Raw genomic sequence first — 17441 nt, 5'->3', positions numbered from 1 at the left:
TGGTGATCAGGGGAGAGATCAGAGTGTTTAAGGCACATGTTTAAGGAAATTGCAGATGCACTAGTGATAATTTATCGAAATTCACTAGACTCTGGGGTGGTCCCGGTGGATTGGAAATTAGCAAACGTGACACCGCTGTTTAAAAAAGGAGGTAGGCAGAAAGCATGAAATTATAGGCCAGTGAGCTTAACTTCGGTAGTAGGGAAGATGCTGGAATCTATCATCAAGGAAGAAATAGCAAGGCATCTGGATAGAAATTGTCCCATTGGGCAGACACAGCATGGGTTCATAAAGGGCAGGTGATGCCTAACTAATTTAGTGGAATTTTTTGAGGACATTACAAGTGCAGTAGATAACGGGGAGCCGATGGATGTGGTATATTTGGATTTCCAGAAAGCCTTCGACAAGGTGCCACACAAAAGGCTGCTGCATAAGATAAAGATGCATGGCATTAAGGGTAAAGTAGTAGCATGGATAGAGGATTGGTTAATTAATAGAAAGCAAAGAGTGGGGATTAATGGGTGTTTCTCTGGTTGGCAATCAGTAGCTAGTGGTGTCCCTCAGGGATCCATGTTGGGCCCACAATTGTTCATAATTTACATAGATGATTTGGAGTTGGGGACCAAGGGCAATGTGTCCAAGTTTGCAGATGACACTAAGATGAGTGGTAAAGCAAAAAGTGCAGAGGATACTGGAAGTCTGCAGAGGGATTTGGATAGGTTAAGTGAATGGGCTAGGGTCTGGTAGATGGAATACAATGTTGACAAATGTGAGGTTATCCATTTTGGTAGGAATAACAGCAAACGGGATTATTATTTAAACGATAAAATATTAAAGCATGCCGCTGTGCAGAGAGACTTGGGTGTGCTAGTGCATGAGTCACAGAAAGTTGGTTTACAGGTGCAACAGGTGATTAAGAAGGCAAATGGAATTTTGTCCTTCATTGCTAGAGGGATGGAGTTTAAGACTAGGGAGGTTATGTTGCAATTGTATAAGGTGTTAGTGAGGCCACACCTGGAGTATTGTGTTCAATTTTGGTCTCCTTACTTGAGAAAGGACGTACTGGCACTGGAGGGTGTGCAGTGGAGATTCACTAGGTTAATCCCAGAGCTGAAGGGGTTGGATTATGAGGAGAGGTTGAGTAGACTGGGACTGTACTCGTTGGAATTTAGAAGGATGAGGGGGGATCTTACAGAAACATTTAAAATTATGAAGGGAATAGAAAGGATAGATGCGGGCAGGTTGTTTCCACTGGCGGGTGAAAGCAGAACTAGGGGACATAGCCTCAAAATAAGGGGAAGTAGATTTAGGACTGAGTTTAGGAGGAACTTCTTCACCCAAAGGATTGTGAATCTATGGAATTCCTTGCCCAGTGAAGCAGTTGAGGCTCCTTCATTACATGTTTTTAAGGTAAAGATAGATAGTTTTTTGAAGAATAAAGGGATTAAGGGTTACGGTGTTCGGGCCGGAAAGTGGAGCTGAGTCCACAAAAGATCAGCCATGATCTAATTGAATGGCGGAGCAGGCTCGAGGGGCCAGATGGCCTACTCCTGCTCCTAGTTCTTATGTGGACGGGGAGGTGAGGGAGGAGCGACAGCAACAGGTGGGTGAGATTCTAGGGGTGGGTCGTAGGTGAGTGAGGGTCACGGCCCCGGAGTTTTTGGAGCGCAGGAAAAATCTGCAAATGCAGTTTGACTTGCTGTCCACGGACAGGGCTTTGCAGCAATTGAGGCGGGTGAATGGAATGGTGTATGAGTATGGGGAGAAGGCCAGCCCTCTCTTGGCTTACCAATTAACGTAGCAGGATGCGGCCAGGGAGATTGTTCAGGTTAGGGATTTGGAGGGGAGGCTGGACTCCGCTGTTCATTTGGATCAGTTGGGCCCGCTGTTGCTGGGCATGTTTAGGGACACTTTGGCACGGGGCACCCTCTCAGAGACGTTGGAGCAGGGGTCTATCTCGTTGCTTCTGAAAAAGGATAAGGACCCCACAGCGTGTGGCCGTATTGCCCGATCTTCCTGTTAGATAGAGATGCCAATATATTCGCCAAGGTATCGGCTTTAAGGTTGGAGTCTTTCCTTCTGGAGGTGGTAGGGGAAGATCAGACGGGGTGTGTGATGGGGCGGAAGTTGTCTTCGAATGTGGTGCTGCGCTGCCTGAGATGTTGTCTTTCAGACGAGGTGTTGGACTGAGGTCCTGTCCACTCTCAGGTGAACGTAAAAGATCCCATGGCAATATTTAGAGTTGGGGAGGGGATGGTTGTTAACAGCAGTGACTGGCCAATGGGGACAGTTGCATAGTGACCACTGTTACCAGACAGTAATCCAGACGTCTGGACTAATGCTCCAGAGACTCGAGTTCAGTTTCCACCACAGCAGCTTGGGGGGAGTTTAAATTCAATTAACTAATAAATCTGGAATAAAAAACGAGCTCGATGTCCAGCAACACTCAATGTGTTGGATGGGAACAAGGTTGGTCTCAGTTGTGAAGACCCTCCAGGTTGAATAACTTTCATTTGTGTGTAAAAATAACTGGTGCTTGGGGAAGGTCTCCTGCTCCGAGTGTGTCTGGACCCCAGCAAAAGTCAGGAAGCCTGAAGCCCGACGTGACGATTTTCTTCCCATTCCGAGTATTTTCTAACAGTGCAAATGCAGACATTGCTGAGTTTGTATTTCCAGAATTGTCTGTATTTTTGGGTTGTGTGAACTCCAGCTGGCATTTGTGACATGATTGCTCAGGGAACCAAAGAACTGGAATCGAGTTAGATTTTTAAAACAACTTCTGGGTATATTCTCAACTAATTGAATTGAGTGGTTAGGGAGTAATTCAGCTTTGTCGAAAATAGATCGAAGTTACAATGTGAACATATTGAATGATGTCAGTAAAGTGTACGATGGCTGTGTGAAATTTTCCTACTGATTTGACTGAAAAAGAACGAGCAGGTTGTTTTGCAGAGTGGTGAAGTTCAGTGGCTAGCACTGTGGCTTCACTGTGCCAGGGTCCCAGGTTCGATTCCCCGCTGGGTCACTATCTGTTCAGAATCTGCACGTCCTCCCCGTGTGTGCGTGGGTTTCCTACGGGTGCTCCGGTTTCCTCCCACAGTCTAAATACGTGCAGGTTAGGGAGATTGGCCATGGTAAATTGCCCTTCCTGTACAAAAATGTTCGGAGGGTTATTGGGTTACGGGGATAGGGTGGAAGTGAGGGCTTAAGTGGGTCGGTGCAGACTCGATGGGCCGAATTGCCTCCTTCTGCACTGTACGTTCTGTATGGGGTAATTGATAATTTGGGGTTTATACAGTGTGTTAAAATGATGCCATATGTTATCTTCAAGCTTCAAACAAGTGGAATGTCTAACTTCTTTGAAAAAGGAGAAGTTTTTCTGTTCATTGTTTGATTGATTTCCCTGTGGGATTTCCCCCGAGAGAGTCACGGCCAAGTATCAGTTTTGGGTGAAGCAGGTTGAGGGGATATTGGGCCAGGGCCTCAGCTGTAATTCCAACCTTTGTTTCAGGTCAGACATCCTGTTGTCTCTCTATTTCTATAATGGGGCGGGATTCTCCCTACCAGGCGGGGCAGGAGGTCCCGGTGCCGAGGAGCGGCGTGAACCACTCCGGCATCGGGCCGGCCGGAAGGTGCCGAATCCTCCGCAGCTTCAGGGGCTGGACCGGCACCGGTGGGGTTGGCGCCGCGCCTACCTGCGCCGAAGGGCCTCCGCCGGCATCGCGAGTTGGCGCATGAGTGGGAATGCCAGCATGTGCTGGCTCCATCCCAGCGCATTCCCAGGGCGGATCGTCTCCGGCCATGGCGGAGGTCCACAGGAGCCGGTGCGGAGGGAAGGATTTCCCCCACGGCACAAGCCCGCCCGTGGATCGGTGGGCCCCGATTACAGGCCAGACCACTGTGGGGGCACCCCCCCAGGGCCAGATCTCCCCCTCCCCGGGGCCAGATCTCCCCCTCCCCGGGGCCAGATCTCCCCCTCCCCGGGGCCAGATCTCCCCCTCCCCGGGGCCAGATCTCCCCCTCCCCGGGGCCAGATCTCCCCCTCCCCGGGGCCAGATCTCCCCCTCCCCGGGGCCAGATCTCCCCCTCCCCGGGGCCAGATCTCCCCCCCCCCCCGAGGACCCCTGAGCCTGCCTGCAGAGCCAGGTCCTGCCGGTAAGTACCTGGTCTAATTAACGCGGTTGGACCGGCCTAAAACGGGCGGCCACTCGGCTCATCGCGGGCTGGAGAATCGCTGGGGGTGGGGGGGGGGGGGGGGGGGGGGGGGGCCTCTGCCAGCGGCCACCGACCGGCGCGGCACGATTCTCCCCCCGCAAAAACCCCGGCACCTGAGAATTCGGCAGCCGGCGGCGCGGGATTCACAGCCCCACCCCCGCGACTCTCCGACCCAGCGGGGTTCGGAGAATCCCACCCAAGATCCCTGTGCTTAGCACTGCTGCCTGACGGTTCCGAGGTCCGATTCTGGCCCTGGGTCACTGTCCGTGCGGAGTTTGCAATGAAGGACAAAATTCCATTGCCTTCTTAATCACCTGTTGCACTTGTAAACCAACCTTCTGTGACTCATGCACTAGCACACCCAGGTCTCTCTGAACAGCGGCATGCTTTAATATTTTATCGTTTAAATAATAATCCCGTTTGCTGTTATTCCTACCAAAATGGATAACCTCACATTTGACAACATTGTATTCCATCTGCCAGACCCGAGCCCATTCACTTAACCTATCCAAATCCCTCTGCAGACTTCCAGTATCCTCTGCACTTTTTGCTTTACCACTCATCTTAGTGTCATCTGCAAACTTGGACACATTGCCCTTGGTCCCCAACTCCAAATCATCAATGTAAATTGTGAACAATTGTGGGCCCAACAGGTGGCAGATATGGCCGTCAGTTTCCCGGCTCATCCGGAGTCTCCTCCTGCATCCCCAGTCCAGGAGGGCATCGAAGGACATGCGGCGACGGTACACACGAGGCCTCATCGGGCGCCTCCTCCTCCCCCTCCTCCTCCTTCTCCTCCTCCTTCTCCTCTGCCTCCTCCTCCTCCCCTACTCCTCCTCCTCCTCCTCCCCCTCCCCCTCCTCCTCCTCCTCCACCTCCTCCTCCCCCTCGACCTCCTTCTCCTCCTCCTCCCCCCTCCTCCTCCTCCTCCTCCTCCTCCTGTGCCTGTCGGGCAGGCAGCCCTCCAGCCTGAGCAGTGTCGCTACTTTTATTAATAACCACAAGCTGCGAGTCTGTTTCCTGTATTGTCCAAATGACCACACACCCAGTATGTTAGTTCAGTTAGTATGTTAGTATGTTAGTTCAGTTAGTATGTTAGTTCGATTCTGGCATGGGTCACTGTCTGTGCGGAGTGTGCACATCCTCCCCGTGTGTGCGTGGGTTTCCTCCGGGGGCTCCGGTTTCCTCCCACAGTCCAAAGATGTGCAGGTTAGGTGGATTGGCCATGCTAAATTGCCCTTAGTGTCCCAAAAATTGCCCTTAGTGTTGGGTGGGGTTACTGGGTTATGGGGATAGGGTGGAGGTGTTGAGCTTGGATAGGGTGCTCTTTCCAAGAGCCGGTGCAGACTCGATGGGCCGAATGGCCTCCTTCTGCACTGTAAATTCTATGAATAACTATGAAAAGACAGTTAATTATTAAACACCAGACTGATCTCTATGTGCAGTGACACACGCGGCTACGCATTAACAACACGTATCAACTAAGATGGCCTTTACTTAACTTGTGGATGACCGGCTCTGTGCGGGTAGATAAGGCCTTTATCTGAGTCCCCACGTTTGTCAGCTGGAAATCGTCAGGTTCGTCTCGGCTGCGGCTCGTCTCTCTCAGGGAGCGATCATAGGTCGTGAACCTGGCTGGTCGTTATACTGCAGTTGGAGTGGGCACAGGCCGATCCCAAAAGAGACCGATCCCTCGTGCGCAGGACCTCTTATCCTTCTCCTGTTTCACGCTCTTTTGGGCGGGGTTAGCTCAGGATCCAATGGATCGATAGAGACTCAATCACCTCATCGATTCCGGCCAATTAGGGGCGGGTTCCTCGATGGCTGGGTGGGTCCTAGTTACTAATGTCCCAAGTACGTACGTCTTTCCAAATAAGGGGAAGTGGCGCCGGCGAGTCTGCTACTGTTGCTATTCCTTGATTTGAGTCTATTTTCCTGGGGAAATCGGTGACCGGCCTCTAACAGGAGCAAGTTTCAGTTCGGTCTGGTTTCCCTTTGCCCAATACACAGCGGCTGTGCACTGTCTGTGTCCCGACATGACCACAATTCCCATGATCCTCTCTGAGCCACCTGCTCTGATGCTGCTGCAGTGCTGCATGCAGGGCAGCGGCCCCCGCCACGGTGGGGCTGCGGCGCTGCAGCGCTGCATGCAGGGCAGCGGCCCCCGCCACGGTGGGGCTGCAGCGCTGCATGCAGGGCAGCGGCCCCCGCCACGGTGGGGCTGCGGCGCTGCAGCGCTGCATGCAGGGCAGCGGCCCCCGCCACGGTGGGGCTGCGGTGCTGCAGCGCTGCATGCAGGGCAGCGGCCCCCGCCACAGTGGGGCTGCGGTGCTGCAGCGCTGCATGCAGGGCAGCGGCCCCCGCCATGGCGGCAAACATCGCTGGCTGGTGACCAAACATTATGATGTTCAGAGAGTGGGGGTGGGGGGTGGGTGGGCGGGGGGGGGGGGGGGGGGGGGTGCCGTCTGGGAGGGCCACCCCCTGGGGGGGGGGGGGGGTCCGGCACCCACCCACACGGCTGGGAGGCTTGCACTCAGCCAGCGCCCGGGGTCGGTGCCCATCAGCCTGGCTGCCGTAATGGTGTCTGTGGCATTGGCACCGCCCTGCCATGGCGGGCCGTTCCCGGCCGGCGGGACTGTCCTCCCCACTCCCCCACCCAAACCTGGAGGGCCCCCCCCCTCGCCCTCTCACCCCCCCCCCCCCAGCCATGGCCGTGCCTGTCCCGCCAGCTCGAGATCCCCCCGCCGTGCAGACTCCTGCTGTCGACTAGCTGACGATATTTATAACCACATTAGTACCGAGCCGGCGTGACCTCGGGTCACACCGTCGGGACTTCGGCCCGTCCGAGCCGCAGTATCGCCAGGAGCCCGGAGAATCGCTCAGCGGATAATTTCAGGCGATTCTCCTCCGGGCCGCGGGGCGCCGATCACGGCCACGCAGGTTTCGCTTGTTCGGAGATTATCGAAACGGCGTCTGACCGGCTTTGCGCGACTTTCCATCGTGATCGGCGATTCTCTGACCCGCCGTGGGCTCGGAGAATCCTGGACCGGGTTGCTGAGCCTCGAAACGGCCGCCTCCGTGCCCCGCACTGTGTCACCGTGCGCCTTTACCGTTTCATTGTTCCTCTCCAACACCAAACAAATGGGAGCCAAGGCCTCTTCCATCGATTTGTGGAGGTTCCCTGACACAAACCGCCAGTGTTTGTCACATTCTGCTGCCAAGGTGCGAGGAAGCATCTCGGCCGTTAGTGGAGTGGCCGGAGTCACAGAGGCTGCCTCCGCCATTTTCTCCACCGCCGAGCCCCGAGAGGGTCCGATTCAGTCGATGAACTTCTACTTTCAGCCTTTTTCCCCCTGAGTTTTCTGGGCATTTCACCTGTGTAGGTTCCTTATTCCATTAAACAAGTGGGTTTTTAAACAAAGATACCCCCTGAAACTAAGCGAAAAAAACTAAAAGAAAAGAACCCGAGCGGGAGCCACCTCGTGCACGCCTCAGAACCAGAGAATTCCTCAGTGCAGAAGGAGGCCATTCAGCCCATCGAGTCTGCACCAACCCTCTGAAAGATCACCCTACCAAGGCCCACTCCCCGTTCCTATCCCCATACCTCCATAATCCCATCTAACCCATAAATACCTAGACACTAAGGGGAAATCTAACATGGTCAATCCACTCAACTTGCACATCTTTGGATTGTGCGGGGAAACCAGAGCACCCGGAATAAACCCACGCAGACACGGGGAGAACATGCAAAATCCACACAGACAGTAACCCAAGTCTGGAATTGAACCTGGGTCCCTGGCGATGTGAGGCAGCAGTGCTAATTGCTGTGTCACCATGCTGTCCCCTACATAACCTACATCTTCCCCCAACATAACGCCACCGGAAGTCAACCTGTCACAAAGCTGCCCAAATCCAACAACCCTACACATGTTTTCTCAGTAATCTAACTCCAGTAAAATAGGGACCTTTCCAGGGACACATTTACTGGGATGCAGAGCGATACAACTCAGTCAGTAAATTCACACTCCGATAGATGAGGGACATCATTAATCTGATCATTGTGACTGAATAAATTGGAGTGGGAATTGTGCTGGACTTACAGCTGAGTGACTCGGTCTGAGTGCTGATAGCTGAGTGCAACCTATAAAGTGACACTTTCTCCATGTCCTCACTTCTCAGTATTTTGCTCAGAGAATCCAAGCCTACAAGCCCCGCACCAGAACAACAGGTTCCTCAAACCCCTCACACGTTGGACAACAGCAAAATATTTGAATCAACAGCCGGGGATTCTTCATCCTATTTGCATTTGCTGAGCTAATCTGGGTTGTAACCATCCCGAGAGCTGAATAAAAGAGGCAGAGCTACGATGAGACAAACATCGATCACTCGGAGGAAACGAGAAGTCATGGAGTCGCCAAAACTCACTGCGATCCTCATCGTGCTCGGAGGTAAGTGATCAACTGGAGACCTCAGGGATGTGCTGTAGGAGTGGGGGGAACAGCAAGTGAGGGAGCAGCCAAACCTGGGGGAATTCAGAACAGAGAAGTTGTCAATGAGAAAGAAGTTAAAAGAAATGTGAATACCTGTCCTGGGAGTGTTTGATGGGGACAGTGTAGGGGGAGCTTTACTCTGTATCTAACCCTGTGCTGTACCTGTCCTGGGAGTGTTTGATGAAGACAGTGTAGAGGGAGCTTTACTCTGTATCTAACCCCGTGCTGTACCTGTCCTGGGAGTGTTTGATGGGGTCAGTGAAGAGGGAGCTTTACTCTGTATCTAACCCCGTGCTGTACCTGTCCTGGGAGTGTTTGATGGGGACAGTGTAGAGGGAGCTTTACTCTATATCTAACCCCGTGCTGTACCTGTCCTGGGAGTGTTTGATGGTCAGATTGTGAAACACACTACCACAGGGAATGTTTGATGTGAATATTATTGATGGCTTTGAGGGGAAGCTCAGTCAGTACATGATGGAGAAAGGAATGGAAAGTTACGCTGCTAGTGTTAGAGGAAGAGGGATGGGAGAAGCCTGGTGTGGAACAAATCCAGAGCGTTGGGACTGGATTCTCCATTCAGGAGACCAAGTTCTCCCACTGGAGTGGAATCGCTCCGGGTCAGCACTGGCACTAGGAGCAGTACCCAGGAGCGATTCCCTCTCCCTCTCTGTATCAGCGTCTGCATGGACTGGAGCTCATGAGATAGAACATAGAACATTACAGCGCAGTACGGGCCCTTCGGCCCTCGATGTTGCGCTGACCCGTGAAACCATCTGAAGCCTATCTGACCTACACTATTCCATTTTCATCCATATGTCAATCCAGCGACCACTTAAATGCTCTTAAAGTTGGCGAGTCTACTACTGTTGCAGGCAGGGCGTTCCACACCCCTACTACCCTCTGAGTAAAGAAACTGCCTCTGACATCTGTCCTATATCTATCACCCCTCAATTTAAAGCTATGTCCCCTCGTGTTGGTTATCACCATCCGAGGAAAAAGACTCTCACTGTCCACCTATCTAACCCTCTGACTATCTTATATGTCTCTATTAAGTCACCTCTCAGCCTTCTCCTCTCTAACGAAAACAATCTGAAGTTCCTGAGTCTTTCCTCGTAAGACCTTCCCTCCATACCAGGCAACATCCTAGTAAATCTCCTCTGGACCCTTTCCAAAGCTTCCACATCCTTCCTATAATGTGGTGACCAGAACTGCACGCAGTACTCCAGGAGCGGCCGCACCAGAGTTATGTACAGCTGCAGCATGACCTTGTGGTTCCGAAACTCAATCCCCCTGCTTATAAAGGCTAGCACACCATATGCCTTCTTAACAGCCCTATTAACCTGGGTGGCAACTTTCAGGGATTTATGTACCTGGATGCCGAGATCTCTCTGTTCATCTACACTACCAAGAATCTTGCCATTAGCCCAGTACTCTGCATTCCTGTTACTCCTTCCAAAGTGAACCACCTCACACTTTTCCGCATTAAACTCCATCTGCCACCTCTCAGCCCAGCTCTGCAGCTTATCTATGTCCCTCTGTACCCAATAACATCCTTCTGCACTGTTCACAACTCCACCGACCTTCGTGTCATCTGCAAATTTACTAACCCATCTTTCTACACCATCTTCCAGGTCATTTATAAAAATGACAAACAGCAGTGGCCCCAAAACAGATCCTTGCGGTACACCACTAGTAACTGAACTCCAGGATGAACATTTGCCATCAACCACCTGTCTTCTTTCAGCTTGCCAATTACTGATCCAAACCGCTATGTTGTTGGAACCCTGCTAGTGAATCAGATTCTACTGGATGCTCATGGCCTATTAGCATCTTCCCGCCGGCGCGGGTGTGTAGCTCACCCTAACCCTAACCCTAACCCTAACCCTAACCCTCCCGCCGGCGCGGGTGTGTAGCTCACCCTAACCCTAACCCTAACCCTAACCCTAACCCTCCCGCCGGCGCGGGTGTGTAGCTCACCCTAACCCTAACCCTAACCCTAACCCTAACCCTAACCCTAACCTTAACCCTAACCCTAACCCGCGCACCGATCTCACTTTTAGTCCGGCGCTCGATTCTCCACCGGATCGGGAACTCCGCTACTGGCGACAATGACGCAGAATCCAGCCCATGGGATTGTTGGGCCGAATGGCCTGTTTCTGAGATGCAATTTCCGCTGAATTCGCAAATATTCTTGTGCAGCTTCTTCTGCTTTCTAGATCCACGTGTTGTTAAATTATCTTCCTGACACAATGTTTTATTTTGTTTTCCTATTGTAGTAATTTGGATCCCTGCACCGGGACTCGCTAATCAGGGAAGAATGATGAATAACGTGGTAACCATTATTAACTGCATCAATCCAACTTTCCCTCAAAAGTACAGCAGTAACTACGGCTGTTTCTGCAGATATGGAGTAACTGGAAACCAGCCAGTGGATGACTATGACAGGTAAAATGAGACGATACTTTTTTTTAAACAAACAATTTTATTGAGGTATTTTTTGGCATTGTACAGATAACAAAAATGTGCAAACATCAACGTAAAACCAATACTTCAATCAAACCATACTGCACATGCCCTCTCCTCTTCCATAGACACTACCCGCCTATTTATCCCACCTACTCTACTCTTTTCTCCCCCCCCCCCCTCTTCCTCCTTCCCCGCCCCCTGCTGACGTTCTCTCCCGCGAAGAAGTTGATGAATGGTTGCCACCTTCAGGCGAACCCCAGTACAGATCCCCTCAAGGCGAACTTAATTTTTTCCATACCCAGAAAACTTGACATGTCCGAAAGCCATAGCTCGGTCTTCGGGGCCTTTGAGTCCCTCCATGCCAGCAGTATTCACCTCCGGGCTATTAGGGAAGCAAAGGCCAAACCATCGGCCTCTTTCTCGCCCTGGACTCCCGGGTCTTCCGAAACCCCGGAAATTGCCACCCCTGGACTCATCACCACCCTTGTTTTTAGCACCCGGGACATGATCCCCGCAAATCCCTCCCAGTAGCCCCTGAGCTTAGAGCATGCCCAAAACATGTGTACGTGGTTCGCTGGTCCTCCCCCGCATTTAGCACACTTATCCTCAACCCCAAAGAATTTGCTCATCCGAGCCACCGTCATGTGGGCCCGGTGAACGACCTTAAACTGAATCAGGCCGAGCCTGGCACATGTTGCGGTTGAGTTTACCCTACTCAGGACTTCTGCCCACAGCCCGTCCTCCATCTCCCCGCCAAGCTCCTCCTCCCATTTGAGTTTCCGTTCCTCCATCTGGGACTCTTCCACCTTCATGAGCACCTTGTAAATATCCGAGACTCTACCCTCCCCTACTTCCCATCTAGAGACTATTCTGTCCTGGATCTCCATTGGCGGGAGGCATGGGAAGGATGGGACTTCTCTGCGGACAAAGTCCCGCATCTGTAAGTACCTAAAGTCATTTCCCCTTGCCAGCCCAAATTTCTCCTCCAAGCCCCTCAGACTCGCAAAGCTCCCCTCCAGGAACATATCGCCCACCCTCCTCAACCCCGCCCGCTGCCATGTTCGAAACCCTCCATCCATGTTCCCGGGGGCAAACCAATGGTTCTCACATATTGGAGCCCAGAAAGACACACCCACCTCCCCCACATGCCTCCTCCACTGGCCCCATATCCGCAGGGCAGCCCCCACTACCGGGCTGGTGGAGTACCTGGCCGGCGGCAGCAGTAGGGGAGCCGTGACCAGGGCTGCCAAACTGGTGCCCCTGCACAAAGCCGCCTCCACCCGCTCCCAGATAGACCCCGTACCCACCATCCACTTCCTTATCATGGCTGTGTTAGCCGCCCAGTAGTAGTTCATCAGACTCGGCAATGCCAGCCCTCCCTCGCTGCGGCTCCTCTCAAGCATCGCCTTCTTCACCCGTGGGGATTTTCCCGCCCAGACAAAGCTCATGATGATTTTGCCAGTCCTTTTGAAGAAGGACCGTGGGATAAAGATCGGGAGGCACTGGAAGATGAACAGGAATCTAGGGAGGATTGTCATCTTTACAGCCTGCACCCCCCCCCCCCCCCCCCCCCCCCAGTGACAGCGGGAGTGCATCCCATCTCCGAAACTTTCCACTCATTTGTTCCATCACCCTGGCCAAATTTAACTTGTGCAGCCTGCCCCAGTCTCGTGCCACCTGGATCCCCAAGTACCGGAAACTTTCCCCAACCAGCCTAAATGGTAGCCCTCTCAGTCTATTCTCCTGGCCCCTTGCCTGCACCACAAACATCTCACTCTTGGCCATATTTAATTTGTACCCTGAAAACCGGCCGAACTTCCTCAGTGTTTCCAGTATACTTTCCATCCGGGCCTGTGGATCCGACACGTACAGGAGCAGGTCGTCCGCATAGAGAGAGACCCTATGTTCCACCCCCCCCCCCCCTCCCCCCGTCATTCCCTCCCACCCCTTCGCAACTCTCAACGCAATCGCCAACGGCTCTATGGCCAGCGCAAACAGCAACGGAGAGAGTGGGCATCCCTGTCTGGTCCCGCGATGTAGTCGGAAATAATCTGACATTACCCTGTTCGTCCTAAAGCTAGCTTTTGGGGCCTGGTACAATAGTTCAACCCAATTAACCAGTCCCTCCCTGAAGCCAAACCGTCCGAGCATCTCCCACAAATAGTTCCACTCCACCCGGTCGAAGGCCTTCTCGGCGTCCATCGCCACCACTACCTCCACCTCCTTGCCCGTCGGGGGCATCATGATCACATTGAGTAATCTTCTCAAGTTGGCTGTCAGCTGCCTGCCTTTCACAAACCCTGTCTGATCGTCCCCAATCACCTCCGGTACACAGTCCTCGATTCTAATCGCCAGGACCTTTGCCAGGAGCTTGGCATCCACATTAATCAGGGAGATTGGCCTGTATGACCCGCAGGATTCCGGGTCCTTACCCCGCTTCAATATCAGTGATATGGTGGCTTGCGACATCGTTGGCGGCAGGGTCCCTCTGTCCCTTGCCTCATTAAAAACCCGAGTCAGGACCGGTCCCACTATCTCCGAGAACTTCTTGTAAAACTCTACTGGGTATCCATCCGACCCCAGGGCTTTCCCCGACTGCATGGCCTTTAGGCCCCCCCAGTACCTCCTCCGCGGGACCCCCAGCCCGTCCACTAGTCCCCCGCCTACTTTGGGAAGGTTAGTCCACCCAGGAACCTTTTCATCTCCACCGGCTCTTCCGGGGGTTTTGAAGTGTACAGCTTACTGTAGAAGTCCCGAAATACCTTATTCAGTCCTGCCGGGTCCTCCACTCTGCTCCCCTCCCCATCCATCACTCTACTTATTTCCCTGGCCGCCTCCCTCTTCCTGAGTTGCTGCGCTAGCAATCTGCTGGCCTTCTCCCCATGCTCATACACCACTCCCTTCGCCTTCGTAAGCTGTTCCACGGCCCTACTCGTGGATAACGCCCCCAGTTCCGCCTGTAGTCTCTGCCTCTCCTTGAGTAGGTCCTCCCCCGGGGATCCCGCATGCTCCTCGTCTATCCGACGCATTTCCCTAACCAATCTGTCCATCTCTGCCCTGTCCGCCTTGGCCCTGTGAGCCCCAATTGAGATCAGCTCCCCCCTCACTACTGCCTTCAGCGCCTCCCACAGGGTCGCTGCTGAGACCTCCCCCGTATCGTTCACCTGCAAGTAATTTTGCATACACTTCCGAAGCCTCTCACAGATCCCCTCCTCCGACAACAATCCTACGTCTAGCCTCCATTGTGGGCGTTGGTGATTCGCCCCTCCGACCTGCAGGCCTACCCAGTGCGGGGCATGGTCCGAGATAGTAATTGCCGAATATTCCGTATTCTTTACCTTCCCTACACAGTCCCTGCTCAAGATAAAGAAATCAATCCTAGAATATACTTTATGGACATGCGAGTAAAACGAGTAGCCCCTTCCCGTCGGCTGTCTGGCTCTCCAGGGGTCCACTGCCCCCATTTGCTCCATGAACCCTTTCAGCTCCCTTGTCATTGATGGGAGTCTACCCGTTCTGGGACATGACCATTCCCGCCCCGGGTCAAGGACCGTATTAAAGTCCCCCCCCCCCCTCCATTATCAACTAACCTGAGTCTAGGTCCGGGATCGTCCCCAGCACTCTTTTGATAAAGTCAACGTCGTCTCAGTTCGGAGCATATATATTCACCAGCACCACTCTCCTCCCCTCCAGCTTGCCCCTTACCATAATGAATCTGCCCCCGCCGTCTGCGATTGCCCCTTCCGCCTCAAATTGAACCCGCTTATTGATCATAATTGCAACCCCCCTGGACTTAGAATCCAAGTCCGAGTGGAAGACCTGACTGATCCAGCCCTTCCTTAGCCTGGTCTGGTCAGACACTAGTCAGATGGTGTCTCCTGCAACATAATTACGTCCGCCTTCAGAGCCCGCAAATGTGCGAACACGCGCGCCCTTTTAACTGGCCCATTTAGTCCCCTGACATTGCAGGTGATCAGCCTGGTTGGGGGGCACAATCCCCCCCCCCCACCCCCCCACACCCCCTCCCCCACGCCGGTCAGCCATAACCTTTCTTGGGCCCGCCCCCGGCCCGTGCGTCGCGCCATTCTTGGCTCACCTCTTGGCTGCCTCCACCCCCGACCTCCTTTCTATTCCCTACTTCAGATCCCCCCCACGTCAGCCCCCACTCCCCCCCCCCCCCCCAGCAACATCCCCCGGTAACCCCACCCCTGCCATCCACTGGCTGTTTTCTCCCCCCCCCCCCCCCCCCCCCCCCCGACTCCCTTGACTAGCCAATCAGCTAGCCCGGTGACTCATCCCTCCGGCGCCCACTTGTCTCACTCCCATTGTTTCCCCGACCTCATCCCCCCACTCCCCAGAACCCCATCCCCCCCTCCAACCCACTGGAGCAATCTCACTAAAATGGGAAAGATCAAACAAGATGTAAACATCAACCCGCCCCGCGAGGCTGCTCCAGGTACAATACAGTTCCAGCCGTGTACACAGAAAAGTGTTAACCCTTACTGAGCATTATTAACATAACCCCGCAATAACCCAGTACCCGTACATCACCCGACCAAAACAAACATGAAAACCATTGACATACATGAAAGGAATGCCCCCAACCAACATCTTTAATCCCCATTGCTGACCAGCCACCCCTTTGTTACAATATAGGCTCCAACGCACTCAGAGAGCCCAACAAAAGGTACCCACCACAGCAGAAAGAACAAAAAAAAGACCAATAAAAGCAACAAAAACAGGAAAAGGACCATACGAGACCCCCCCCCCCCCCCCCCCGACAAAAACTGCCCACAAAAAATACACCACATGGCACCTTTAAAACAGTAAACAGTCGACCAGCTGTCCAGGCACACTAGGCATCCCTTCAAACGGTAATTCTTGGACCCTAACTCGCGTCCGTGGGTCCTTTTTTTGAGACCAGCCCCTGATCCCTCGCAAAGTCCATCGCTTCTTCGGGCTCGGAGAAGTAGTGGTGTTGGCCGTGATGCGTAACCCAAAGACGGGCCAGGAAGAGCAGACCAGACTTCACAGGCCTCTTGATCAACACCTCCTTAACTTGTTTAAAGGCTGCTCACCGCTAGCCACCTCCTGGCTTAGGTCCTGGTAAATGCGAAGAACACCGTTATTCCACGTGCTGCTCTTGGCGCTCTTTGCCCACTGCAGCACCCGCTCCTTCTCCACAAACCTGTGGAACCTGATCACCATCGGACGGGGGGGTCCCCCTGGACACACCTGTCCCGCCTGTACTCTGATTGCCCCCTCCAGCTCCGGCGGTCGCAGAAAGGCTTCAGCCCCCATCAGCTGCATCAACAGGTCAGCCACAAACGCTGTGGCATCAGCTCCCTCAGCCCCCTCCGGGAGGCCGACCATCCTCAGATTGTTCCTGCGGGCTCTATTCTCCAGCTCCTCCACTCTGTCCAGCAGTCTTCTCTGCCGCTCCTTCAACCCATCGACTTCTAGCGCAGCAACCGTCTGCGTGTCCGCCTGCTCCTCCACCGCCTCTCCCAGCTCCTTAACTTTCTCGTCCTGGGCATCCAGCCTCTGATTCAGCTGATCCACTGTCTTCTGAAGTGGGTCCAAGTTGTCCCGCTTCAACAACTCAAAACTGTTTTTAATCACCTGCAGCATGTTTTCCAGCGCCTGCTGGATCGCTGGGTCCGAGGTCCGTAGGTCCGCCATCTTTGCTCCCGGGTCAGCTTCCCCTGCACCTTGCCTTTGTCCCTTCCTCTCCCGTTTTCGTTGCTTCCTGCTCTCCCGCAGTTCCATGCTGCTCTGCCCGCTCCTCCGCACCTCCGTGGCCGGCCTTTCACCGCTCCACAGTCCCGCAAAACCGGGGAACCAGGTCCTCAAATCCTGCCAGAGTGAGAGCCCCCGAATGTGCGGCTCACTCACTCATTCCTGCCACCGGAACTCCCAAAATGAGACGATACTTGTGTAAAAAACTCTCTCCGTGAAGCCAAGATGGGGATGTTTGCGCTGGCTGAGAATCAGCAAGGTTTTACTCTGGTACAAAGCAGAGAGAAGACATTCCTCAGAAAGACAGAACTGCCTCCATGTGGAACACAATTTGTGCACAGAGAGATCCCACAATAGCTAGGATATAATGACCCAGTTGATCGAAATACCTGAAATGGGGTTTGGAATAAATGCACCTTGTGTTGTTTGTCACTGATATCCTTTGTTCCAGTTCAGTTAAGCAGAGCTGTAATGTACAGAAGGTACTGGGGGTAATTTATACGTTTTACTGGGGGTAATTTACAGGAGTTA

The 17441-nt window shown here is 53.4% G+C and overlaps 1 protein-coding gene across 1 annotated transcript in view; it reads left to right on the top strand.

Moving 5' to 3' along the window:
* Window positions 1-17441, top strand: part of LOC119957994 (basic phospholipase A2-like) — a 35812-nt gene that overhangs the window by 4350 nt on the left and 14021 nt on the right. The window contains exons 2-3 of the mRNA XM_038786245.1: window positions 8395-8663; window positions 10982-11150. Coding sequence (XP_038642173.1) covers window positions 8582-8663; window positions 10982-11150 — 251 coding nt within the window. The 5' untranslated portion in view covers window positions 8395-8581. The remainder of the gene's footprint in view (window positions 1-8394; window positions 8664-10981; window positions 11151-17441) is intronic.

The sequence above is a fragment of the Scyliorhinus canicula genome, chromosome 27 (assembly GCF_902713615.1).
Source record: "Scyliorhinus canicula chromosome 27, sScyCan1.1, whole genome shotgun sequence".
Taxonomy (NCBI): domain Eukaryota; kingdom Metazoa; phylum Chordata; class Chondrichthyes; order Carcharhiniformes; family Scyliorhinidae; genus Scyliorhinus; species Scyliorhinus canicula.
This window is presented reverse-complemented; position numbering and strand designations above follow the sequence as displayed.